The sequence below is a fragment of the Onychostoma macrolepis genome, chromosome 12 (genome assembly GCF_012432095.1).
Source record: "Onychostoma macrolepis isolate SWU-2019 chromosome 12, ASM1243209v1, whole genome shotgun sequence".
Classification (NCBI taxonomy): Eukaryota; Metazoa; Chordata; class Actinopteri; order Cypriniformes; family Cyprinidae; genus Onychostoma; species Onychostoma macrolepis.
The window spans coordinates 10,160,394-10,188,379 of NC_081166.1; the positions used below are offsets into that span (position 1 = coordinate 10,160,394).

Genomic DNA, 27,986 nt, shown 5'->3' on the forward strand with positions numbered 1-27,986 from the left:
CGGCGCCGTCCCCCCTCCCGCACCCTGCCCGGCGGTAATGGTACTGTCCAAGCGCGAGCGCAAAACACAGAAATGGAGAATAGTCATTTGTATGTTTGTTCAAAAATCATATTCGGACGCAGCATTCATCTAGTTCATTTTGATAGTGCAAATTGAACAAAGCACTGCAAAGCCTTACACGGAGTTCATTGTGCGAGAAAATCAGAGTTGTGAGATATAAACTCGCAATTGCGAGAAAAAAAGTCAGAATTGCGAGTTTATATCTCAGAATTCTGAGAAAAAAAGTCAGAATTGCGAGTTTATATTTTAGAATTGCGACTTTATATCTCAGAATTGCGAGTTTATATCTCAGAATTGCGAGTTTATATCTCAGAATTGCGAGTTTATATCTCAGAATTCTGAGAAAAAAAGTCAGAATTCTGAGATAAAAAGTCGCAATAACCTTTTTTATTTTTTTATTCAGTGGCGGAAACGGGCTTCCATAATTTTCTAATGATTGCTCCAACAGTGGACCTTTTTTCACCAAGCTGCTTGGCAATTTCCCCGTAGCCCTTTCCAGCCTTGTGGAGGTGTACAATTTTGTCTCTAGTGTCTTTGGACAGCTCTTTGGTCTTGGCCATGTTAGTAGTTGGATTCTTACTGATTGTATGGGGTGGACAGGTGTCTTTATGCAGCTAACGACCTCAAACAGGTGCATCTAATTTAGGATAATAAATGGAGTGGAGGTGGACATTTTAAAGGCAGACTAACAGGTCTTTGAGGGTCTAGCTGATAGACAGGTGTTCAAATACTTATTTGCAGCTGTATCATACAAATAAATAGTTGAAAAGTCATACATTGTGATTTCTGGATTTTTTTTTTAGATTATGTCTCTTACAGTGGACATGCACCTACGATGACAATTTCAGACCCCTCCATGATTTCTAAGTGGGAGAACTTGCAAAATAGCAGGGTGTTCAAATACTTATTTTCCTCACTGTATGTATATATATATATATATATATATATATATATATATATATATATATATATTAGTGGTGGGCCGTTATCGGCGTTAACGTGCTGCGTTAACGTGAGACTCTTATCGGGCGATAAAAAAAATATCGCCGATAATCTATTCTCAAAGTTGGGTTGGGAGCTGGGTCTATACTACGCAAGCTATGATGACTTTCACCTTGATAGTTTAGCGCGGATGTATACCTAGCCGAATTGCACTGTAGGGGGCGAGAACGAGTCTTCGAACCTGTGTGTATGCGTGCTAACTGATGCAGCTATGAAGCCGCCGGGTTTGCTTCAGGGAAAATTTATTTTTAAGACGCTTCCCAATGGAAATCTCAGTGTTTCCCCTACCATTATTTTAGGGGGGCAGCCCGCCCCCCCAACGGCACCCCCCGCCCCCCTTGAAGGTCAAGTTGATTTTATTTAATTTTATTTTCTCTATAGCGCCAGACCACAAAAGAATCATTCAATGTTACCTTCCCTATAGAACAGGTGTATACCTTGTTCTTTTATTAAACAAACTAAATAGCCTTATGTTATTTATCTTATTTACACGACGGCGTGTCATTTATGTCTCTACTTTACATGGTAGCGCTCTCTGTATCGCGCGCACAGCGGAGTTCCGCCCCGGTTCGCGCACACACACACACACACAAACAAACGTGGCGCACACACAAGTGAGCACACTCCCACTCCTATTTGTAAATATTAAGCCGCAAAACGTCTATTTAAATATGACTTCTGCGTGTCTCTGTGTTAATGTATGGCGCAGACGCGCGGGTTTGTTTACTCATACAGAAGCACGCGACTCTTGAAGTGATATTAACGTCTGTCATCTCACTAAATGAGGACATAAATACATGAACAACATCTCCAGAACTGCTCTGAGAGTTACTTCATGAGCATTCGAGCGTTTCATTTGAGAAAAACTATCCTCATATCATATACACAGAAATGTAAAGGTATTCAAGGCAACCCGTCAAAATAAAAGTTCGGTTTCACTTGAAGACATTGGGCAGAACGTAATAGACTACTACTACTAAAACTATTAAAACCTTATCTTTAAGGAATAATCATACAATGTCTTCAATGTTATTATCAATATTAAATCCCTTTATTTTTATGTCGGAAAACGCATAAAAGCCTTTAGGTAGGCTACCTTATGTAATTTTAAATTACATAATTTAAGTTAATTAATTAGCCTATTAATTACCACGACACCACGAATTACCACCATATTATGTTTGCTTCTTGATGACTGCTAGTTGTTTACTACTAGTAGTGAACTTATTCTGATCTACTTGACAGAATTCAAATGAGCCATTTTAATCTAGATTAAAAAAATTAATCTATGCCCACCACTAATATATATATATATATATATATATATATATATATATATATATATATATATATATATATATATATATATATATATATATATATACACACACACACACATTATACATACATATATGTATAATGTGTGTATATATATATATATATATATATATATATATATATATATAGTCATGGCCAAAAGTATTGGCACCCTTGGTAAATATGATCAAAGACGGCTCTGAAAATAAACCTGCATTATTAAAGGTGCTGTATGTAGGATTGACACCACAGTTGCCAAGTCCGCGTATTATACGCGACTTTGGGCTTCTTTTTTTGTAAAGTCGCGGGGAAAAATTCCTGGTCGCGGGTTGCGGTTTTTTGGCCTTATTTTTAAAAATATGGTCGCTTGTTAGGGAAATCTGATAAGCAACTTAGTTTTTTTTAATTTATGTTCGCCTGTATTCTCCAATGCATTGATTGACACTCTGTCTGCTCGCAGTTAATAGCCAACAATAATATAAGTGCTGTAGCGTAATAATATAAGTGCAATAATATAAGTGCTGTAGCGTAATTTGCCATATGTTCCGTCCCTCATTGGAGAAAAATCACATTCAAAAAGAAGGCGCGGAAAGTGGGATGACTTTCTTTTAGCCTAATTTTTACAATGTTTTGTAATGTATTAATTATCACGGGCTGTAATAAAAAACAAGTAGTCATATCCTAATACTGAGTAAATACATTTGGTTCGAATAGCCTGGTATAGCAAGATGTCTTAAAATGTATTTCTTTTTTTTTTTTTTTTACATTTAAACCACATTATTAGATTGTTTTTGACTTCACGAATACACATAAATGACAGCTTAATGATTTTTATCTTTTTTATAATATTTTTAAATATTATTATATAATATTTTCTTTTTAATATAATATATATTATAATTGAATATATAACTGAATATAATATTTTATATTTTTTCTATAATATTTATTATTCTATTTATTCTATTCTATTATATCTATTTATGTGGCATTTTGTTTTTTTATGTCATTTATTTGATAGTTATGTATACATTATTTTATTTTAAAATGGAAGAAAAACCTGTTTTTGACCTCAAAATACAGCACTTTCCTTCTGTACAGTGTACATGGCTGTGGGGACGAGCAGTTTTGTGATGCTTGGAATTCTTTATAATGAATTAAAAACAAATATTGCCACATTGATGCCTCAAGACACCTAGCGGATGAACGTCTCCGGTTACTGTCGTAACCTCGGTTCCCTGAGAGCGAGAACGAGACATCATGGAGAATTTCTCCGTTATGGGAACTCCTTCCCTTCAACCTTTCCTGAAGTCCTATTGGCTCACGCCAGTCAAATGACTGGCCAATTGTCGCGAAGCATGCAACCGTATGCAAATACTGACGAGCTCGAGAGGCAGTATAAAATGCGGTGCCCGCGACAATTACGTCAGAATCGGATACTGAACGCCGCTTAGCTGGTCGAGCAGCGAGCACGGCGAACACCGTGATGTCTCGTTCTCGCTCTCAGGGAACCGAGGTTACGACAGTAACCGGAGACGTTCCCTCTCGAGCTTTCACGAGACATCACGGAGAATTTCTCCGTTATGGGAACGATATTCAATCCCGCCGTGAGAGAGGCTACGAGCAGCCTGTACAAGTTACACACTCAGCGAAGAGAGAATACACACACACATAATTCCCACCAATAGCGACGCTTGTTAGGCGGGCTCGCAGCTGATAGGTGGAGGTAAGCCAATGAGCGTCTACACCCCAGGTATACGAAATTTGCATATCTGGTCGATAATATTGCAGGCTGTGCTGCGAACAGGGCAGAACAGACGCAACAATAGTATTGTAAGGGCTGCACAGCGATAGCTGTGTTAAGCAGCAGAAGCATAACATGATCATGGTAGCACTAGTGAATAGACACGAATAACTGGAGCTGCACTGAGTACAGGGCAGACAACAACAACAATAGCAAGGCTGCGCAGAGTAATTACTGTGCGAGGCAGCAACACACATGTCCCACAATAGCGGTAGCAAACATAAATCAGTCACTCACCGACAACACTTGGGAGGCTAAGGACTGAACGTCCAGCTTGTAAAACCTGGCGAAGGTATTTTGAGAAGACCAGCCGGCAGCAAAGCATATATCCTGAATAGACATACCTCTCGACCATGCCCAGGAGGAGGCGATAGCCCTTGTTGAGTGGGCCCTAATGTGCAGAGGGCATTCCAAACCTCGGCTCGTATAAGCAGCCGTGATAGCGTCCACAATCCAGTGGGAAAGCCTCTGTTTTGAAACAGCCCGGCCCTTCGCGCAACCACCGTAGCACACGAAAAGCTGGTCAGATTGCCGAAAGCTGGCCGAACGGTCGATGTAAATCCTCAAAGCCCTGACGGGGCACACCGAAGTCTGAGCGTCCGCATCACACAAGGTCGATGACTCAGAAGACAGGGCAGACAACGAAACAGTCTGCGCTCTGAAGGGGGTAGATAATGATTCAGGCACGTAGCCCAGTCTCGGCCGGAGAGTGACGCTGCAGTCACCGGGTCCGAAGCGAATACAGTCGCTGCTCACAGAAAACGCGTGTAAATCCCCTATGCGCTTAGCGGGCGAGGCAAGAAGAAGTGCAGTTTTGAGAGATAGCTCCTTCAAATCAACGGATGCCAAAGGTTCGAATGGTGGCTGTGAAAGAGCTCTTAACACCACCTCTAAGTCCCAAGGCGGGAGTGAAGGCGGACGCGGAGGATGCAATCTCCTCGCTCCCTTAAAAAACTCACCACCAGCGCGTGCCTCCCGATCGATTGCCCGCCCAGCGGGGAACGAAACGAGGCAATCGCTGCCACATAGACCTTCAGTGTTGATGGTAGAGATCCACTATCCAGTCTGTACTGTAGAAACCTCAGAACATCCGACACAGAGCAAGTAGCCGGGTCGATATGAGCATGACTGCACCATTTCACAAACACTCCCCATTTCAGAGCATACAACGCCTCATAGAGGGTGCCCGCGCCTCCGTGAGCGTGTCGAGCACACGAGAATGCAGGGCGCTCAGCTCCTCTGATATCCCCGAAGCAGCCACACATGAAGGCTCCACAACTCCGGGTTCGGGTGCCACACCGAGCCGCTCACCTGAGATAGCAGGTCCTTCCTGATGGGGATCGGCCAGGGCAGCGCCACCAGCAGCTCTGTCAGGTCCGGAAACCAAGGCTGGTTCGGCCAGTTTGGGCGGCAGTATCATCGAAGCCCCCTCCTCCCTGATCTTGCATAGCACCAGTGGCAATATCTTGATCGGAGGAAACGCATACAGCCTGGCTGCCGGCCAGTGCGATGTCAGAGCGTCCCCCTTCAGCGGAGAGTGAGACAGGGAGAAGAACAGCAGGCAGTGCGCATTCTCGCTCGTGGCGAACAGATCCACCTCCGCTCTCCCGTAGCGAGTCCAAATCATCCGAACCGACTCGGGGTGCAACCTCCACTCTCCTTGGGGAATCCCCTTCCTCGAAAGCATGTCCGCCCCGCGGTTTAGGAGACCGGGGATGTGCACTGCTCTGATGGATAGAAAGTGTCGGTCCGCCCATAGCAGGAGACTCGCTGCCTGCTTGTACAAAGCCCTGGGCGAACGCCTCCTTGGTGATTTATGCGAGACCACGGACATGTTGTCGGTGCGAATCAGTACATGCCGCTGTTCCAGCTGCGGCCGAAAATCCTTTAGAGCTAAGAACACAGCTTCCAGCTCCAAGCGGTTTATGTGCCACCGGCTCAGAGGTTCTGACCACAGCCCCGAAGCCGGCATACGGCTCGCACACTGCTCCCCAGCCGCGAGTCGATCGTCCGTCGTGACCACAACGCGACGTCACCAATCCCAGGGGAACCCCGGCTGAAGAGATCTGGGTTGCGCCACTGCCTCAGAGCTTCGATGCAGCCGCGGGAGACCGTGATGCTCAGACGGCCCGAAGTCCACGCCGTCCACGGGACTCGAGATTTCAGCCATAACTGCAGCGGGCGCATGTGTAGTAAGCCCAGATGACATACCGCTGAAGCGGATGCCATGAGTCCCAGCAGCCTCTGGAAAATCTTTCAAGAGAACAGAGCTGCCTAGTCTGAAATGGCGCAGGTAAGACAAAATGGCCGCGGCGCTCCTGAGAGGCGGGCTCGCATCTCCACCGAGTCGAAGCACACTCCCAGATATGTTATAGACTGGTTCGGGGCGAGCTCTTCTGCATGTTGACACACAGCCCTAGGGACTCCAAGTGACGAAGCAGCACCTCTATATGGCTGGTTAGCGTGTCCCGGGACTGAGCTAGAATCAGCCAATCGTCCAGATAGTTGAGAACGCGCATCCTGCTCGCTCTGAGGGGAAAGTGCTGCATCCATGCACTTCGAAAAAGTGCGTGGGGCCAAAGCCAGCCCAAACGGGAGAACAGCGTATTGGTACGCTGTGCCCTCGAAAGCAAACCTCAGAAAACGTCTGTGATGCGGTGCTATCTGAATGTGAAAGTACGCGTCCTTTAAATCCACGGACGCAAACCAGTCCCAGGCGGTGCGCCAGGATCTGTTTCAGCGTTATCATCCTGAACGGACGCTTGCAAAGCGCCCTGTTGATGGGTCTGAGATCTAGAATCGGGCGGAGCCCCCCGTCTCTTTTGGGTACCACGAAATAGCGGCTGTAAAACCCGCACGGAGGGACTTTCTCTATCGCTTTTTCGAGCAGATTGCATACCTCTTGTCTCAGAACCAGGGCGTTTCGAGGCAATGTTAGAGACCGCACCACGCCGTTGAAACGGGGTGGTCTGCGTCTGAATTGAAGGGTATACCCACGCTTTATCACACCGAGTAGCCAGCGCGAGATCCCCGGAATAATTTCCCACGCGTTCAGGAACTGGGATAACGGCTTTAGCAGCTTGGTCGATGGCTGCGCCGGCGAGTGATGCGCGACTATAACCTGTGTGGGTGGCGGCTCTGCACTGCTCTGAGGCAGGGCAAGCGGTGCCGCATTGACTGAGTGAGGAGGAAAGAGCTCTTTTTGTGAGAATGTATGCATTTTTATTGAATGAACATCCAACACAAAAACATTCGAACACATGAACTTTTGGCGCTTGGGAGCTGGGCCGCTCGCGCACTCTCCTCCTCTTCAGACCATCAGGACGACGGCTTAGCAACCGCGGCGGGCGAGAGTCACGCCGCGGGCTCCTCCGCTGGCCCTGGCGCTTCCTCCCGGGACCCCACGCCTTCCTCCGGACGTCCGGCTCCTGGCGAGCAGTAGCAGTCACCCAGCGGTCGCTGGCCTGGGGTTATCCCTTCGTTGGGAAAAGCCAGGTGCCGGCGAGGACCTGGATCGCGCCGTCTGCTGCTGGAAAGCGCCTTGGCATGGCGTGACTCATGGCTTTGGCGCGCTTTTGAGCCTCCGCGAAGCGCTCAATAATGGACTCCACGGCGTCACCAAAGAGGCCGGAGGGAGTCACAGGAGCGTTCAGCAGCACCTTACGATCAGCATCCTTAAGATCAGCCAGGGTTAGCCATAAGTGCCTCTGAAGGACGACCATAAAACCCATGGCCTTACCCACGGCCTGGGCCGCTCGCTTCGTCGCCATCAGTGCGAAGTCCGTCGCCGCACGCAGATCCTTCACAGCCTCCGCAGTGAGAACTCCGCCCTCCGCCGCCTGCAGGAGCCGCCTGAAAACCTGCAGCACCGCCATGGCGTGCAGCGCGGAAGCTGCCTCGCCATCAGAGGCATACGCTTTATTAGCGAGGTGGACGGTGGTCCTGCATGGCTTCGAGGGAAGGCTTATGTCGGAGCCTAGGGTCTTGGCTGCTGCAGGGCAAAGGTGCGCAGCGACAGTCTCTTCGACAGGGGAGGCGCGCGTACCGTGGGCCTCCGCCCCATCCACGTGGGAAAAGATGGCCTGTGTGGCAGAGTGGACGTGCGCCGATTGGGGCGCAGACCACGTTTTCACCAGCTGCTCGTGCACGTCTGGAAAGAAGGGGACCGACGCCCTCGAGTCAGCTTTCCGTGTGGACCTGAAATACCAGGAGTCGAGCTTACTCCTGGCAGGCTCCTCTGGAGGACTCCAGGTAAGCTCCAACTCCTGGACAGCCCTTGACAGAACCCTCATGAGCTCCTCTTGGAGGTCTGGGGATCCCGAGCTGTCTGTCTGATCGGGCTCCGATCCCGCCCAATCCTCCCTCTCCGAGGCCGAAATGGACATAGTGTCATCCCCCTCCTCCTGGCCAAAGGACACAAACTCCCCAATGTTGGAAGGAGGGCGGAAGCAGTCCTCGGGGAAGGATACTGGGGAATGGGGCGACCGTTGGGTTTGGCGGAGCGGCAAGACGACCTCACCCCGAATAGGCCGCGAATCATATCGCGGCGGGTCCGGAGCACGCGGGCCGGCAGGTCCGCGCAATGTCCGCAGTCGGACTCGACCAGCGCCGCCTCGGCGTGGGCCAGGCCCAGGCAGGCGACGCAGTGATCGTGTTGATCCGGCGGTTCAATTGGTCCCGCGTAGATCTTGCAAACTGTAGCCATGATGAATTCAACAGGTGAAGTAGAAGATTCTGACGTAATTGTCGCGGGCACCGCATTTTATACTGCCTCTCGAGCTCGTCAGTATTTGCATACGGTTGCATGCTTCGCGACAATTGGCCAGTCATTTGACTGGCGTGAGCCAATAGGACTTCAGGAAAGGTTGAAGGGAAGGAGTTCCCATAACGGAGAACGCAGACGCACCGCTCCAGGAAAGCACTGCCGGACCGCAACCGCATGCACTGAGAACCCTTTAATCCGTTAACATGGGCGCGGAAAAAAATACGCACTGCAAACGGAGCATGTGTGAAAAGGGCGTAAAACCTGCCGAAAGTACAGTGTGTTTGGGTTCTTAAAAGTTTAAGATTTTATATATGATTGTTAATTTAACTTTAATTAAGATACTGTAGTTCTTAATGTCATGACAGATGTTTGCATCCTGACAACTTTATAAAAAAAATAAAAAATTAAAAATGGACACAATGTTTAAGAGGTTTTAAATAAACAGTAGCATAGATTGTGATTATGCTGGGTCTTTCTTTGGTGCTGTTAAAACCACCACAACAAACCTTTAGCTCTTTTATGAAATAGTAATAAATCACATTTTAAATCACAAATCGCAATTTTGATCAGAAAAATCGCAATTCGATTTTTTATCCAAATCGTGCAGCCCTAACCACAATGAACAATGAACATCAACAATGTTTTTCCCTGAGGTACTTTACACTTGAAGACAGCCGCGTCGCGGCTTTCCGGCATTTTTTTTGAATATGGGGCCTCATGGGATAGTAAAGTGTCCATCATATGCCTACTACAGAATTCGGAAGGAAGTAGTAGGTCATCCGGGTATTCTCGCCTACTATTTTCCGAATACTATGAATTCGGACATACTACTCGCCTCGCATACTGTTTTTTGCATACTATATAGTAGGGAAGTATGCGATTTCGGACGCACCCATACATTCCGGGCTGGAATACACATTTTCAAAGGAGAATAACTGTCTGTAGCATTGTTTTTCAGATAAACAAGTATGTTAACTTAGCATGTTTCTTAAATATCTGCAAACATATTATGGTATTTTTATGCTTTAGTAGAGTCAAAATCCTACATACAGCACCTTTAATCCTTTTGATCTTTTAATTACATTTTATTTTTTTTAATTAAAAAAAAATAATAATTCACAAAAATCTAACCTTTCATTGAACTAAAACAACTGAAAATAGGGGAAAATCTCATTATGAAATTAATGTTTTTCTCAAATACACGTTGGACACAATTATTGGTACCCCTAGAAATTCTTATAAGTAAAATATCTCTGAAGTATATTCCCATTCATATTTACAATTTTGAGCACACCAGGGTGATTATGAACATGAAATTATCCAGCCATGGCTTCCTGTTTCACAGAAACATAAACAGGAGGGAAAACAAAGGCCAAATTCCCTTAATCGTTCATCACAATGAGAAAAACCAAAGAATATAGTTCTGATGTGCAGCAAAAGATAATTGAGCTTCACAAATTAGTGAAGTGGCTTCAAGAAAAGAGCTAGAGCAGTGAAAATTCCCATTTCCACCATCAGGGCAATAATTAAGAATTTCCAATCAACATAAAATGTTACGAAACTGCCTGGAAGAGGACGTGTGTCTATGTCGTCCTAATGCACGGTGAGAAGGAGAGTTCGAGTGGCTAAAGACTCTCCAAGGACCACAGCTGGAGAATTGCTGAAAATAGTTGAGTCTCGGGGTCAGAAAACCCCGAAGAAAAAAAAAAAAAAAAAAGTCAAACAGCCCCTACATCACCACATGTTGTTTGGGAGGGTTTCAAGAAAAATTCTTCTAGCTCATCCAAAAACAAACTCCAGCATATTCAGTTGTCAGACACAACTGGAACTTCCAATGGGACTGGCTTCTATTGTCAGATGAAACTAAAAAATGAGCTTTTTAGCAGCAAACACTCAAGATGGGTTTGGTGAACACAGGGATAAAAAAGTACCCCATGTGTACAATGAAATATACTGCTGTATTTTTGATGTTGTGGGCCTATATTTCTGCTGGAGGTCCTGGACATCTTGTTTAGACACATGGCATCATGGATTCTATCCAGGGGTTAAATTGGGATTTGTTATGTGGGGGCGGCTCTATGGTATCGAGCTTATATATATACATATACATATATACATATACATACATATACATTTACATTTAGTAATTTAGCAGACACTTTTATCCAAAGAGACTTACAAATGAGGACAATGGAAATATATATGTATTATGTGTGTGTGTTTTGTTTTTTTGCAAATATGATTTATTGTAATGCAATATTCTCTTCGGTTTTCTATCAGCTGTGACATAGGCTATAAATCTGCATGTTTTTTTATATTTTATCCAGGGGCATTTATTTTTTACCTTTATAGAGGGCATTTTCCCACTAATCTCATTATAAATTCATTTCAAAATTCTTACATTTGATCTATAAATTCAATTATAATAATGTGATTGTTATTATCCGTTACCATATTAAATCATTTACACTGAAAAATACAACTACATTAAATTATGAGATTCTTTTAAAAAAACAATTGAATATACAAACAAGAAATGATGGTGGAAATTATACTTTTCAACGAAATTAAACGCCAGTAGGTGCCAGTAGTGAGTGTTTAATGAGTGGGTCATTGAATCGTTCATTCAAATGATTCGTTCAAACAGCAGATTAATCAGATGTTAATGTTTTTATACAGTCTATGATGTTAATGCATGAGCTAATGAAACTTTGACTCAACAGATTCGTTCAGCATTGAATTGGATGGTTGCTGTGTGAGATGCGCTGTGGTTCCGCCAAAAATGTAAGTGACCTAATATTATTGTATTTGCTCATTGAACTGTTTATAGAACTATTAAACAGTCGTAATGGTGAAAACGTTGAGTGATGTTGCCTTACTAACTCTATTTTAAATATAAAAACTTTCCATTTTGAATTTTTACCTCAGTATGCTGAGTTTCTTAGTGTTGCGCGTTTTCAGTTCTCCTGGAAAGGCTGCGTGAACCTTGCCTTAGACCGTCAATAGATGCATTATATACAGTAGCCAGGCCCGCAGTGTAGAGCCCTGGCTATGTGTCATGATATTTTCTCTTGTTTTAATTTACGTTTCGCACAACCGCGATTCTGCCTATATCCACTCTGACAGGGGGGAGGGGGCAAAGCTGTGACCTGACCCAATCGCAATTCTTTATGTATATATTGTATCATTAACTGTTCATTTAGTGTGTATCTGCATCTCTTCCAGCAAAATAATATATTTACAAAACGTGAAAAATATTTTTAAGGTCTAGTCATTATCTTAATCACTTGGTGCACCCTTATTGGCTGGTGCCCCAGGGCACTCGCCCAATCTTGTCTATGGATAATCCGGCCCTGACAGTAGCTATCCACTATTTGCCACTTACTCTAAATGTAATAAAATCAGAATAATACTTGCGTTTTGGTGTTTACATAGTTATTTTTGGTGTTTTAATCATGTTACTTGTCTGGCATTAATGAAGTGTTAATGTTGAGCCCTGGAGTCTATGTGCTGGGGCTTAGCCCCGGACGGCCCCGGCCCAATTTAAACCCTGATTCTATCAAATACCAACAGATAAAAAAATCAAATATAGCTGCAAGCAGCGATCACCGGGGTTCAAGCATTTTCAGGCCTAAGGTGGTATGCTTTTAGGGTCTAGGCCAACCTGGATGTATAGCTGACAGTGAAACACATTGAAAATGGACAATAGGCTCACAGAAACGCACACACACAGACACAGACACACACAAATAGAAATGAAATGGTTAAACTATCATATTAATAATCATTAAGCTTGCTTACACACACACACACACAGACACACTCATACACGGACATACATGCACACATATTTTGTTGCAGATATAGATATTTGAAATAAATGACAAGTGAAAATACTTTTTGCAAGTCTTCTCTTTTTAAGTTTATATAGCCATTTTCAGGTTTCTCTGTGATCATAATATGGCAAAATTGTAAAAACTGACATATCTATATGAGCAAAATGGTAAACTTGAATTAAATGTGATTTTAAATATTATAAGAGTTATTTTTTAATATCTCCATAAGAAAACCTATGAACACTACTGTTTAAGTGTTTCATAAGCCCATTAGTGGTCTTCCGCTGCCATCTAGTGGTTATAAATAGCAACTTTTCATATAACACTGTGTTTTTAACCTTTATAACTATTATAGTGTTATTTTTTGCCCAATCTCTCAAATTTGCATGCTTCTTTAGAATGAAATTATGCATCATTTTACACAGTTTGTGGGCTTTCTTTTAGTATTAATAGGTATTTTATGGATCATTTTACACAGTTTGTAGGCTTTCTTTTAGTATTAATAGGCCTTTGGGTACACTATGTAAATAACATATTATAAAATGACCAGTTTATAGTTGTCCAAATGCAAATGTTCAACATTGTTTTGATAATTATTGACCTAGAGAGTCCAGAGAACATTACTGCACTGATTTGATTGATTTTGTGTTAAAACTGAAGGCTAGTTGACAAAAGCATGTTTTTTAAATAATCTCAAATACTTAAAGTACAGTTTGATTGACAGCAGTGATCCTAGAGGTTGATCAGAATGAGAAGCTCTATCGTAATATATATAGATACAGTGTATTTGTGAATATTTGAGCAATTTGTAGCTTAATTAGAGACCATTTATCATAGAAATCTTGTGTTTTGGAAACCTTTTTAGCTGTTATAACGCCACCTATGGTCTGATCTCTATGCAAATTTGCATGCTTGTTAAGAGTCGTCTGTCATGTTTTCACCAAGTTTCGTAAAGTTTTGAGTTTTCGTTTAGGTTTTATAAGCTTTTGGGTAAATGTGGCCACGCCCATTTTCTAAATGACCAGTTATAGCTAACCAAAGGACAAAATTCAACATTTTTTTTATGATTATTGATCTAGAGAGTTCAGAGAATTGCGCTGAAGTGGATTGATCGAGATTGAGCGAAAAACCTAGGACTAGTTTGCAAAAGTAGGTTTTTAACATATTTGTGAATATTTAATGAACAATTTGATGCATTAGTCCCAGAGGCAAAGTTGCTCAGAATGAGGAGATCTATCATATGATATGAAGATATAGTGTTTGTGTGAATATATGAACATGTTCTACAGTTTGAGGTCATTTTCCATAGAAATTTAGTGTTTTTGAGGCCTTTTTAACTGTTATAGCGCCACCTATGGTCCAATCTCCATGAAACTTTGCATGGTTATTAAGAGTCATGTGACACATTTTCAACAAGTTTCAAGTTTTCGTTTAGGTTTTATAGGCTTTGGGGTATATTTGGCCAAGCCCCTTTGCCCAATGACCCCGTTAAAGCTAACCAAATGATGAAATTCAACATTTTTTTCGATAATTATTGATCTAGAGAGTCCAGAGAATATTACTGCAGTAGTTTGGTTCCAATCGGGTGAAAAACCTAGGACTAGTTCGCAAAAGTAGGTTTTTAACATTTTTAATTTAACGATTTGATTGACAGCAATGCTTCTTGAGGCAAAGTTGCTCATTATGAGGAGATCTATCAAATGATGTGCATATTGTGTGGATATGTTAAACACTACGTGATTACAGAGCCAAAAAAACTCGTTAGCGCCAACTAGTGGCCGATTTCTTTCAAAATTCTTACAGACCTTTAGGGCCATGAGTCAAACATGCCCACCGAGTTTCGTTTCGATTGACCTCCGTTAACCTTGTCTAATACAGGTGCTGGTCATATAATTAGAATATCATCAAAAAGTTGATTTATTTCACTAATTCCATTCAGAAAGTGAAACTTGTATATTATATTCATTCATTACAGACAGACTGATATATTTCAAATGTTTATTTCTTTTAATTTTGATGATTAGAGCTTACAGCTCATGAAAGTCAAAAATCAGTATCTCAAAATATTAGAATATTTACATTTGAGTTTGAATAAATGACCATCCCTACAGTATAAATTCTGGGTATCTCTTGTTCTTTGAAACCACAATAATGGGGAAGACTGCTGACTTAGCAATGATCCAGAAGACGAACATTGACACCCTCCACAAAGAGGGTAAGTCACAGAAGGTCATTACTGAAAGGTGTGGCTGTTTACAGGAGCTGGAGTCAGTGCATCAAGAGTCACCATGCTCAGACGTCTTCAGGAAAAGGGCTACCAAGCCACTTCTGAACCAGAGACAACGTCAGAAGCATCTTACCTGGGCTGTGGAGAAAAAGAACTGGACTGTTGCTCAGTGGTCCAAAGTCCTCTTTTCAGATGAAAGTAAATTTTACATTTCATTTGGAAATCAAGGTCCCAGAGTCTGAAGGAAGAGTGGAGAGGCACAGAATCCATGTTGCTTGAAGTCCAGTGTGAAGTTTCCACAGTCAGTGATGATTTGGGCTGCCATGTCATCTGCTGGTGTTGGTCCACTGTGTTTTCTGAAGTCCACAGTCAACGCAGCCATCTACCAGGAAATTTTAGAGCACTTCATGCTTCCTTCTGCTGACAAGCTTTATGGAGATGCTGATTTCATTTTCCAGCAGGACTTGGCACCTGCCCACACTGCCAAAGGTACCAAAAGCTGGTTCAATGACCATAGTGTTACTGTGCTTGATTGGCCAGCAAACTCGCCTGACCTGAATTGTCAAGAGAAAGATGAGAGACACCAGACCCAACAATGCAGATGAGCTGAAGGCCACTATCAAAGCAACCTGGGCTCTCATAACACCTGAGCAGTGCCACAGACTGATCGACTCCATGCCACGCCGCAATGCTGCAGTAATTCAGGCAAAAGGAGCCCCAACTAAGTATTGAGTGCTGTACATGCTCATACTTTTCATTTTCATACTTTTCAGTTGGCCAAGATTTCTAAAAATCCTTTCTTTGTATTGGTCTTAAGTAATATTCTAATATTTTGAGATACTGATTTTTGACTTTCATGAGCTGTAAGCTCTAATCATCAAAATTAAAAGAAATAAACATTTGAAATATACAAGTTTCACTTTTTGAATGGAATTAGTGAAATAAATCAACTTTTTGATGATATTCTAATTATATGACCAGCACCTATAAGTGCTCAAACTTCATTGGCCGATGGCGGCCATGTTTTTTGAGATACGCCAATATCCTCATAGACATTCATGCCCCTTTGGACCAAGACGCTGCATTCCAATTTTCAAGTCGATCGGACCAACAGTTGCTTAGTTATCACTGTTTTAATGTTTTTTCAGTCTTATAGCGCCCCCCAAGTGGCAGAGCTGCACAATTTTCTTTTTATTTCACTAAAGATTGAGCTCATACACATTTGTACAGAGTTTGGTGAAGATATCTCATTCCGTTCCAGAGTTATACTTCAAATAACATTTGGCTAACGTTAGCATAGACGCTAATTGGACCTAGGACTAGTTCGCAAAAGTAGGTCTCAGATATAACTACACTTCGTAGAATTACACTTCGTGCTTGAACCCCTAATAAGTGACTGACTCTGTTTGAAATCTTATAATGGGCCATGTTTGGATCTTCCAACCGTACAATAACCAAAACACAAACCTCAAAATCAACACAAAAATGGGTCACTGGGCTCAAAACCAAGCTTCTGCTATGGCCATTCCAGTCCTCTGACCTGAACCCTGCAGTAAATGAGTGTGGTGAACTGAAGAGAAGCAGCACCAACATGGAGCTGGGAATCTAAAGGGTCTGGAGTGATTCTGGATAAAAAAAAAAAAAAAAAAAGGTCTTTGATCTCTTGTCAGGTGTTTTCTAACCTCATCAGGCATTATAGGAGAAAATTTAGAGCTGTTAAACTTGCAAATGGAGGTTTCAAAAAGTATTGAATAAAAGGGTACCGTTAATTATGGCCAATGTGTATTAGAGAAAAACCATTTATTTCATAATGAAATTTCCCCCCCATTTTAAATTCTTATTCTCCAATGAAAGGTTAGATTTTTGTGAATTTTTTAAATAAAAGATTAAAAGGATTAACAATGCAGATTAATTTTCACAGCCTTCTTTGATCATATTTACCAAGGGTGCCAATACTTTTGGCCATGACTGTATACACACACACACATATACATACACATATATATATATATATATACATATATATATATATATATATATATATATATATATATATATATATATATATTTTTTTTTTTTTTTATTTATTTATTTTTTAATTTTTTTTAATTTTTTTATCAAAGTATCAAATCAAAAGGAGATGAATTGTTGAATAAAGTCGTAATTTTTATTTTCTTTGTGTACAAAGTTGCTTCAGATGGACTATTTTGACGATGCCTTTCATACTTTTCTAGGCATCGACAGTGTTATTTACTTGGCAGTCAATGGGACAGTCACAAGCCTCCTGGTTTTCATCCAAAATATCTTCTTGTGTTCCGAAGACGAACAAAGTTTTTACGGGTTTGGAACGACATGGGGGTAAGTGATTAATGACAAAATTTTCATTTTGGGGTGGAGTAACCCTTTAAGTAGCATGGGTATATTTGTACAATAATCAAAAATACATTGTATGGGACAAAAATATCGATTTTTCTTATATGCCAAAAATCATTACGCTATTAAGATCATGTTCCGTTAAGATAAAATTGCTACCGCAAATATATCAAAACTTAATTTTTGATTAGTAATATGCATTGCTAAGAACTTCATTTGGACAACTTTAAAGATGATTTTCTCAATATTTACATTTTTTTGCACCCTCAGATAGAGGTAGACCGATTCATCGGTTTTGCCGATTAATCGGCACCGATAGTTGATTGCCACAACTATCGGTTATCGGCAAAAATCCATGCCAATAGTTTTCCGGTTTGCAACCGTTGCCGGAATGGCTGAGAAGGGTCGGCCTCTAGAGGCGGAAATCACTGACAGCACGTGTTGTTTATTTTGACACGTGACACTGCGCGCTACACAGAGCGGGAAACTCCAGATGCGCATTTAAATGCAGCCGACAGAAAAGCCTGCCGCGGAACAGAGCGCCATTCACATAGTTTTCTATTAAATTACATTATATTTGTCCCAAATCGTTGTGAATGTATATAATGACTTCACCCTAGGCTATAAATTATGTATTGTGCATTTTTCAGCAAAACGTTTGTCTTTCTGTGGCTCTAATAAAGTCGGTATGCTTCATGTAGAGAGCTGTAATAGATCGCGCGTTCTCTTTCCACTTGCTCTGTTTTTTTTAAACACCGAACTTCAAACTCATTTATGCCACATTGTTCATTCTTGAAGCAAACTTATGTCCGTTTGGTGATTTAAATAAATTGTTTTAGACCGCCACTTGATTTGAACGCAAAGCGTCTGGTGTGTCTGTGAGTTCTCCTAGACGCAGCGCGACTAACTTTTTTTTTTTTTTTTGATTAGATAATTATCAAGTGTTAAAAAATAGAAGCAAGTAAAGTGTGTGAGTACACATACAATATCCATATGTATGTAATTTGAATGCTATGGCCTTGTGTAGATATTTAAACATGGAATCTTTAAGCATGACTGTTGAAATTAAATGGTAACATTTAACAATAAAAGTCCATTCGTAGCATTAATGAAAACTGTAGAATTATTGTTCCTTGTTAGAGTGTTTTCATTTCAACATTCACTATTAGCTACTAATAGGCTATATTTTTACATTTTAAAATTTCTTCTTTTAACATTAGCAAATTATGAAATAACTTTAATGATCAATATAGTAAATAATATTAATATTTTTATTCATTTACAAAGTATGGTTCAGTACTGTTGCTGCTTTTTTTTTTTTAAATAGTAAAGCACTAGCTCTCTTTCAGTATCCATTTTGAAAACTATCGGTTGATTAATCGGTATCGGCCAGTGTGGTCCAACCTAGCTATCGGTTTCGGTAAAATCCACTATCGGTCGACCTCTACCCTCAGATTCCAGATAGTTGTTTTCCACACATCAATGGAAAACGTTTTTATTCAGCTTTCAGATGATGTATAAATAAAAAAATGGACCCTTATGACTGGTTTTGTGTCCCAGGGTTACACATATAGTCGAGGGCAGCCCTAGAAAGTTTCTTCTTGACCATATTGTGCAACACAGGACTAAAAGGCTGTACTGTGTGACCTCAAGAAAGGTGCCAGTCATATTACCAAGTATTTCTATTATCCTACTCATCTTTTATTTATACTTCACTTTAAAGCATCCATTATTTAATTGTTAACCCAATAATGCTATTATTAGCATCAAACTGTAGTAGTCGACATGTCAGGGCGTGTCCCACGACTGGTAAGAGAAAGATGTCTATCGATGGTTCATTCCTGTCTCTATATGCTGTTAAGATAAATATAGCATCAAAAACAACACAATCAAAGACTCGCTATGTGTCACATCTTGTTGTTAGACATGCTATAACCACAATGATTCATAATGAAAGTCAACAGATGAACAAAGTTGTGTTGGGTAACACCCAAATCACAATCAAGAAAAAATGATCACATGTACTGGATTCAATGCTCAGGGTTTCTACTAAATAATTAAAATGAAACCGAAAATGGAACAGCAAATCGTGACTTGTTTGCTAAATCAATAGTGAGAGAAAATCATCGTAGCTGAAGGGTTACTGCAAACTTAGATTACAACCCCTTTGGGTGTTAAAAAATATCTGATGAACCGAGCATGTAAAGAAAGATAGGCAAACTCACCAATCTAAAAGGATGCATGATGCGAGAATGAAAGTTTGCAGACCACATGAAACCAGCCTACCTCATAAATGTCAACCCACCCCCTTTTTTTGTTTGTAATGTAGTTCTTCCTTAAAAGATGCAATGCTGTGAAGTGCATGGAGTATCCTCATCACCTCAATGAACAGTTAATAAGTTCTGCTTGTTGCACACTGCATACCACTGATGACTCATATAAACCATGACACCATGGCACAATAATCAAGTCAATCCGAATGTAAAGGTGTTTATAACCAACTGTTCCAATGTCAAAAGTTAGCATGTCATCATTTCCATGTCCTCACGGTCTATTTACGTGCCATTTTCCCACCAAATATTTTGCAATACTTATGTTTGTACACGGTGGTTTCCGTAGGTTGTTCAATAAAGCTCAAAGTTACACACACTGTGTTCGATAACACATTATATGACGTCTTCCAGTTGTATGTAAAAATAACTTCAGCATGCTTTGCAAACAATTTCTGTGCATTTTACCTTGCATATTTAGGGACATAACAATGTGCAAGTAAATTTTAAAAAGCTTCATAATCCTAGATCATTCAAAGCATGCACATTTCAAAGCTGTTTGTCCTCCATTGCTCGAGGTTGCTTGTCACTTCCAGGTTAATACCATTGTATGAGATGTTTCATGACTGAGATGGAGACAGAGAAGGTTCAAGCCGGTTTTTTCAACAGGGTGGACTGTAGTTGGAAATTAACTGATTTGATTTGTTTCACCTTGATAGAAATACAGGATGGGAATACGGTTTTACATTTTTTAACTACAGGAGCGATTTCAAAGCAATGTTGGGGAGACCGGGGGCAATTGTAACACACTCAATTCCTCCAATCAGAATCAAGCTAGAGTGATGAAACTCTCTCTGTCTGTGGAAAAGGAGCACAATCATTTCACCTCAGCAGAATTTTTTAGCAAAATACTGATTGTGTTGTATGAAAATAAATTTTTGGATGTACAGTATTTTTTTGCTGCTGTCTAATGTTTAGATGACCGCAAATTTAAACTACATATATTTTATCTCTAGGTTATTGATAGAAAATTGAATAACCTATGCTAATATAGGTGTGGCTAGCTAGCGTATGAGATTTTATCATGGCTGCAACATCAGGGGCAATTGTAACACTGTTACAATTGCCCCCTAGCCACAGGGCCCAGTGTAAACACCTTGTTTTTCTGTGTTGACATAGCTACTCTTCTGTTAGAAAATAAACATATTTTAAATGTAAAACTACATTTAAAATAATTAGTGTTGCTTTTAAATCTTTTTAAAAATAAAATGACTATTATATCCACATGATCTTCGAGTTCTTCGGTTAATATGTTTATCTTGTACCATTTCATTAAAGACTGTTCTTGACTCATTAGCTAAATAATGTATTTGAGTAAAATATATTTAAATAATTAAAATCTAGTTACCTTTAGAATAGTTGCAGTCTTCTGCAAAAAATAGACTTTTGCTTTTTGAATGATTCCTGACATTTTAACCATATTTAGATATATACATATAATTAGATATAACATATATAATATTAGATACTACAGCAGTAAAGTTCCTTTTTATCTGAGATGCAGTGGTTTAACATGAAAATATATCCGTTGCATTATTAATTAGTGCACCTACAGCTTTGTGAGAGCCGGTTTCAGTTTTAGACCTTCAGAGTGAGGACAAATGAGTAAAGTGAGGATATTTTGGCCGGACCTCACTTTCTGAGACCCCTTTAAAGGCCTGTTTGAGGGTCAAGACTTGGTTTTAGGGGTCAGGTTATAATTGGGTAAAGGGTAGGTTTAGGGTAAGGGTTTGGGTGAGGCACTTAAGGGGCTGTTTACACCTGATCACTTCACGCATTTTGTCTGATTGGATAGCTATCTGATCGTGAAAAGACCAGGTGCTCAAACCACTTCAGGAGGTGGTCTGGGCCGCATTCCAGACAAAACTGGACAAGAGTAAATGCATCTGTTTGTTGAAACCACATATGTAAATTTTACTCATCCCAAAATGTTAAAATAATAAACATGTGAGAGAGTGTTATGTGACATTATAGTCAGATATGATAGCGCTAATGCAACGCGCATTGCCGCGGACAAGTAGCTGAGCATCTCTTCAGCAAGCCGACGTGCAAACCTGTGAATGAAACTGAAAGACGCAGACGGTCAACACACAATCATCTTCATTAAAAGTAGTAGTAAAACAAACTTATCTTTCCAGTGCCACACGCTCTACTATTGCGATCTTTGATCTTGAAATTAGCTGATAATTAATAAAATGCAGCGCTTATCTTTTTATTTAGTTGACGTGAACTCCTTTAAATTTAAATATAGAGCGGGAATATTGAAGATCGGATTTATATCCGTTTTGTGATGACACATTTATGTGGCCAAGTGTAAATGGAAACGTTTTAACAAATCAGATAGATATCCGATCATTGAAAATGCATGAAATGACCAGTTGTAAACAGGCCCATAGTTCTGATAGGGTTAGGGTTAGGGTAAGGAGCTAGAAACTGCATTATGTCAATGAATGTCCTCACAAAAATAGCTATTCAGAGTTGTGTGTGTGTCCAGGTGAAAAAACTGGACTTAGATATTGTACTTAAAGTGCTCTGCACACACTAAAATATACAAAAAAATTATAAGTATTTCTTAAGATAATCTTAAGAACATCTACTCAAATGTTTACATATTTGTACAAAAAAAAATTCATTTGTATAAAAAAATTTTTTAATACAGAGATAGTACGTTAAAAGCACATTTTAGTTCATATTCATGATGTACCAAAATAGCACATTTGAGTATACTTATGCCTGGCTCACACTACAGGATTTTTTGCCCGATTTAGCCCCGATTTCCCTGACGAGCTGCTGCGTGAGATCACATGAGGCGCTCTATGGAAGCAGAATAATGACAATAGTTTTTGAAACCTAAAGCATGCTGAATTCCACAAATCGAAAAAAAAAAGATGCATTGCAATTAACAGTGCTTGAATTTTAATGCCTTGTATTTCCAGGGCTTGCATTTTGAGGTCCTGAAATTTAACATAGTTGTTTATTTAAGCTGTGAATATTTCAATTCAAAATATTTCACACACATTTTCATAATTAAAAATTCAATAATTCATATTCACCTTCCAGAATTCACTTCCAAAATATTCAATCTGTTTAAAAATACAATGTATAATATTCGACAGGCAAATTTCAGTCATTTTATTTCACTTTCCAAATTCGCTGCCACAAATTTAGTGGTTAAAATTCGGCAGAAAATTCAGCGTTGTACATCCGGGAACCGCAGGAATAGCACTAGAGCACCGATGCATGATCTCTAGCTGATGTCAGCCACTCACCAGCAGGTGGCGCAAGCGGCTGTTGATGAAGGCCATATGTGGATCAAGTCACTCATTTACAAAATCTGATTTGCAGAAATGGAGCTAGCGCTAGAAGTTTTGATTATCGGGGCCAGTATAAACATGTGGATACGCTGATTGTGTGTATGTTTAATTCAACATTTTCGCTGTTTCCCGTAGCCTACATATAAGCAGCTTTCTCTACCACAAAGGAGATTATAATGCTCTTTTACCCAATGCTGAAGTACAGAACTAACATTACATCTGAGGAAGACATATATTGCTTTCAGTTGCTTAGTTTCTGTAACTCTGTATCATGGCTTGTGTGACACTGTGCTGTAATACTGGGGTTCCCCTCATACGTCACACTCCAGGATTCCCCAACGACACGTAACTCACCACAGTGAACTAATACAGTGATATAAGACCTCAGATCTCAGAATACACTTTATTGATGATTATGCGAACTAAATGGACAGTTAAGCAGATGTAGAATATGAACGAACGTGCAAGGTTTCACGCTGTTTCCCTCAGAAATCGGTTAAAGAAAACACATTACGTGGCTCAGTAGTGCACTAACACAATGACAGCTATTAGACTTGTTTGAGATGCGCCTCGCCTGAAATGTAGGCCAGAGTAGGTGGCTGCAGTGAGGGGAGGAGTGAAATAAGCACAGTCAAGATGGACAGTTCTGACCTCTCGAAGTGGAACAGATAGACTATACGAGATCAAAGGTGGATATCGCGTTATTCTCACTCATGTGCTGTTCTGCTAATAAATGTGATATAATTTAAGTTCTGTTGCTTTTATATGAATATAAATATGATGAACAGGACACTCAAAGTGCTTCCTATTTAATCCCATACGAAAGGCATATTTATCATCCATTCTACTTTAATACAAACATGTATTTTAGATTTTTATAGAAATATGACAACAATCACATATCTCACACAGAGATCGCACTATCATAGTGTTTGGGAATATTCAAGCATAATTTAAATACACAATCACATGAAATCAGATAAAAAAAATAAAAAAAAACATTTTAGCAGAGAACGCAGCATCACAGTTGTCTGAACCAATGAGCGTTAAGCTGTGTCATCAGTCAGTCGCTTCCCATCATGCTTTTGATCAGCGCAGTCGGTGGAGAGCAACTGCGCGACTGCTCAATCCGACACAGCCGCCTCGCCGTCGCGAGAGTTTTTTGGCACACGTCAGCATGACATGACAACAAGGCGGACGTAACTCGGACACTTTTTATTTATTTAAAAAGATGTTTATGGCAACTATTATTTATTTGTTTTTCTCTTTATATTTCTTTTTTGTTATTGCTATTATCGAGGTATTTACTGTTTTGTATTCTGGTTGTGTATGTATTTTATTGCTTTGACTGTATCCCCTGTGAATGTTATATGTTTAATAGAAAATGTAAAATAAAAAAAACTCGACACTCGACACCCAGTCGGTGGAATTGTCAGACGGCCCCTTGGGTGCGATAGCGCGACAATGCTTTCTCAGGTTTACATTTGCTGCACAAATACACCTAGGCGGTTTTGAACTCCTTTTTTATGTTGATATAAAGTGGTTGCTTACTGTTTAAACTAATCGTGGTATTGATATCTTTGTAGGACTGTCGACTATAGAACAGTGGTAAGGGAAAGCAACGAAAATGCAGCGCGTTGCTTTCTTCTGACCTCATTTGCATGCCTGTATATAGTTTGCATAATCATCAATAAAGTGTATTCTGAGATCTGAGGTCTTATATCACTGTATTAGTTCACTGTGGTGAGTTACGTGTCGTTGGGGAATCCTGGAGTGTGACGTATGAGGGGAACCCCAGTATTACAGCACAGTGTCACACAAGCCATGATACAGAGTTACAGAAACTAAGCAACTGAAAGCAATATATGTCTTCCTCAGATGTAATGTTAGTTCTGTACTTCAGCATTGGGTAAAAGAGCATTATAATCTCCTTTGTGGTAGAGAAAGCTGCTTATATGTAGGCTACGGGAAACAGCGAAAATGTTGAATTAACATACACACAATCAGCGTTTCCACATGTTTATACTGGCCCCGATAATCAAAACTTCTAGCGCTAGCTCCATTTCTGCAAATCAGTTTTTGTAAATGAGTGACTTGATCCACATATGGCCTTCATCAACAGCCGCTTGCGCCACCTGCTGGTGAGTGGCTGACATCAGCTAGAGATCATGCATCGGTGTTCTACTGCTATTCCTGCGGTTCCCTGATGTACAACGCTGAATTTTCTGCCGAATTTTAACCACTAAATTTGTGGCAGCGAATTTGGAAAGTGAAATAAAATGACTGAAATTTGCCTGTCGAATATTATACATCGTATTTTTAAACAGATTGAATATTTTGGAAGTGAATTCTGGAAGGTGAATATGAATGATTAATTATGAAAATGTGTGTGAAATATTTTGAATTGAAATATTCACAGCTTAAATAAACAACTATGTTAAATTTCAGGACCTAAAAATGCAAGCCCTGGAAATACAAGGCATTAAAATGCAAGCACTGTTAATTGCAATGCATCTTTTTTTCGATTTGTGGAATTCAGCATGCTTTATGTTTCAAAAACTATTGTCATTATTCTGCTTCCATACGCTCCCTCTGGCATAATAATCTTAATAATATCTTGTAGTGTGTGATGCGCCACGAATTTCAAATTTTGTAGTGTGTGCATGTTTAAGATTTGAGGGAAGATAATCTGCAAAGATTCTCCTATGTGTGTGCTGCAACCAGATTTCATAATCGGTTAGGATTTTAAAACTCCTGTAGTGTGAGCCTGGCTTTAGATGTTCTTAAGATTCTCTTAAAGGGTTACTCCACCCCAGAATGAAAAATTTGTCATTAATCACTTACCCCCATGTCATTCAAAACTTGTAAAAGCTTTGTTCGTCTTCGGAACACAATTTAAGATATTTTGGATGAAAACCAGGAGGTTTGTGACTGTCCCATTGACTGCCAAGTAAATAACACTGTCGAGGCCTAGAAAAATATGAAAAGCATCGTCAGAATAGTCCATCTGCCATCAGTGGTTCAATCTGAATTTAATGAAGCAACGAGAACACTTTTTCTGCGCAAAGAAAACAAATCAAGGATCATTTACAAACATTTCTCCAGGCTCATCAACACTCATCTCTAAACAGCAAGAGCCATGTGAAGCATCACTACCTGCACATAATGAACAAATAAGGAATAATGAACGATTGAATCAGTGTCACTCTAAATTTATGAGACATCTTGGAGTCAAAAACATCAGAGCCTTATTTAAAAGGTGAAGTGGCATTATTAGTATTTATTGATCAGGTAGATGTGTTTTCAGAGAATAAACTGAATTACGTTTTGGTTTTCTTACCATATTTGCAAAGTTAGTCTTCGTTTCAAGTATAAATATCACAAAATGTAGTGGGAAAAAATTGAGCAAATGTAGGAATGATCATATATGACAGTATTTACCCCAATGAGAAACTTAGGCTTTACAGCAGACATAAAGGACAGAAAAAGAAAAACAATAAATTCAAGACAATGTATTAGAAAATAAAATGAAAATATGCAATAAATTATTTAGGAAAATAAAAGTATTCATATTTGGATGCAGCATTTACACTGCCACTTCACTGTCATTCACAAACTCTCTCTTTTGTAGCCTCCTATGCACATTTCAGACTCTCACTGCTAGTAGGTCATCCAGGGTACTAGTCTTTTATGAGTACTAATAATCTAGACATGCTTCTTTTGTCAAATACTGTAGGTAAGTATGTGATTTCGATTCAATGTGGTTCCGCTAATGCTGGTGAAGTTACACACTTAAGTCTTGTTTACCTGTGACAGTTCTACATTCAGTGGTGCCAGTGGTTTGCTTCTGGACATCGTCTAAGAGGAACTTCATTGGTGGAAGCTCATCATCACTGTCCTCCGTGTCCAGATCAGCTCCATCTGTGATGTACATCTCTCGGTGTCTCCCTTTATTTAAACAGATAATGTCTAGTTATGCAAAATATTTAAATAACTTTATTTAAATATTTTACATAACTAGACATTATCTGTTTAAATAAAGGGAGACACCGAGAGATGTATATCACAAAGAAAGAAATGATAATAGTTACCACCTTACAGTATGATTGTGTACATTTTCACTGTTAACACACACTAACATTATCATTACTTTTACTTTTTATTAATCTTGTTTAATATTAATTTCAACATTCAGGGAAGATCAGTGAACACACCTCGGAATATGGTGACTGACTAATCAGAATCGAGTGTTCCGCAGAGCCATGTAATAATTTGTGATAATGGCAGGCTAATTTTACATGATCCCATTTATTACATGCCTACTGCCCATTGGAATGGAATAATAATTTTTTTGCATAAGCCCTAATAAGAGCTGAAAAATGAATGAAAAGGAGCTTATATTTTAACATTTACATAAACCAAGAAGAGCAAAAACAGTAATATTGTGAAATATTATTTTCATTTAAATAACTGTTTTCTGTTTTAGTATATTTAAAAAAAGGTTTTATTCCTGAGATGGCAAAGCTGAAATTTCAGCAGCCATTACTCCAGTCTAAAGCCTCGTTCAGACTGTCAGCCCAAATCCGATTTTTGTGCAAATCCGACTGAAATCCGTTCATATTTAGATAGTCTGAACGGCAACGAACTTCATGAAATCCGATTTGTGCAAATCCACATTCATATGTGGTTTGGAATCCTATTCAAATCGCATTTCTGGAAATCAGTTTCAGTCTGAACGGTCAGATCGGATTTAGAGTAGCTTTTTCACGTCCTCACGCCACGTAAAACGTAAACACGTCAGAGGTTTTTGCAGAAAACATGCTGAACATCTTTTCAGAAAAAAAGCTAGACTAGATGCCTATCTTTAGTGAAGCGGCGCGGAGAGGCGTGGCTGGTGTAAACCATAGACGGTCAAAAAAAACCAAGCATTGCCTGGAGCGGCGGGACGGTGTAAATCA

At 40.0% G+C, this 27,986-nt stretch overlaps 1 protein-coding gene across 10 annotated transcripts in view; it reads right to left on the minus strand.

Moving 5' to 3' along the window:
• LOC131550601 (uncharacterized) overlaps positions 1-27,986 on the minus strand; it is a 57,792-nt gene that overhangs the window by 13,363 nt on the left and 16,443 nt on the right. For 4 of the 10 annotated variants that reach the window (XM_058792794.1, XM_058792802.1, XM_058792801.1 and 1 more), the window contains 3 exons: positions 26,836-26,976; positions 26,120-26,184; positions 25,873-25,998 (listed from right to left, as the gene is read on the minus strand). In XM_058792794.1, the coding sequence (XP_058648777.1) occupies positions 25,924-25,998; positions 26,120-26,184; positions 26,836-26,976 (281 nt within the window). In that variant the 3' untranslated portion in view covers positions 25,873-25,923. Of the gene's footprint in view, positions 1-25,872; positions 25,999-26,119; positions 26,185-26,835; positions 26,977-27,242; positions 27,983-27,986 lie in introns of those variants that run through there. The other 6 variants (XM_058792797.1, XM_058792798.1, XM_058792799.1 and 3 more) reach the window with 3 other exon arrangements.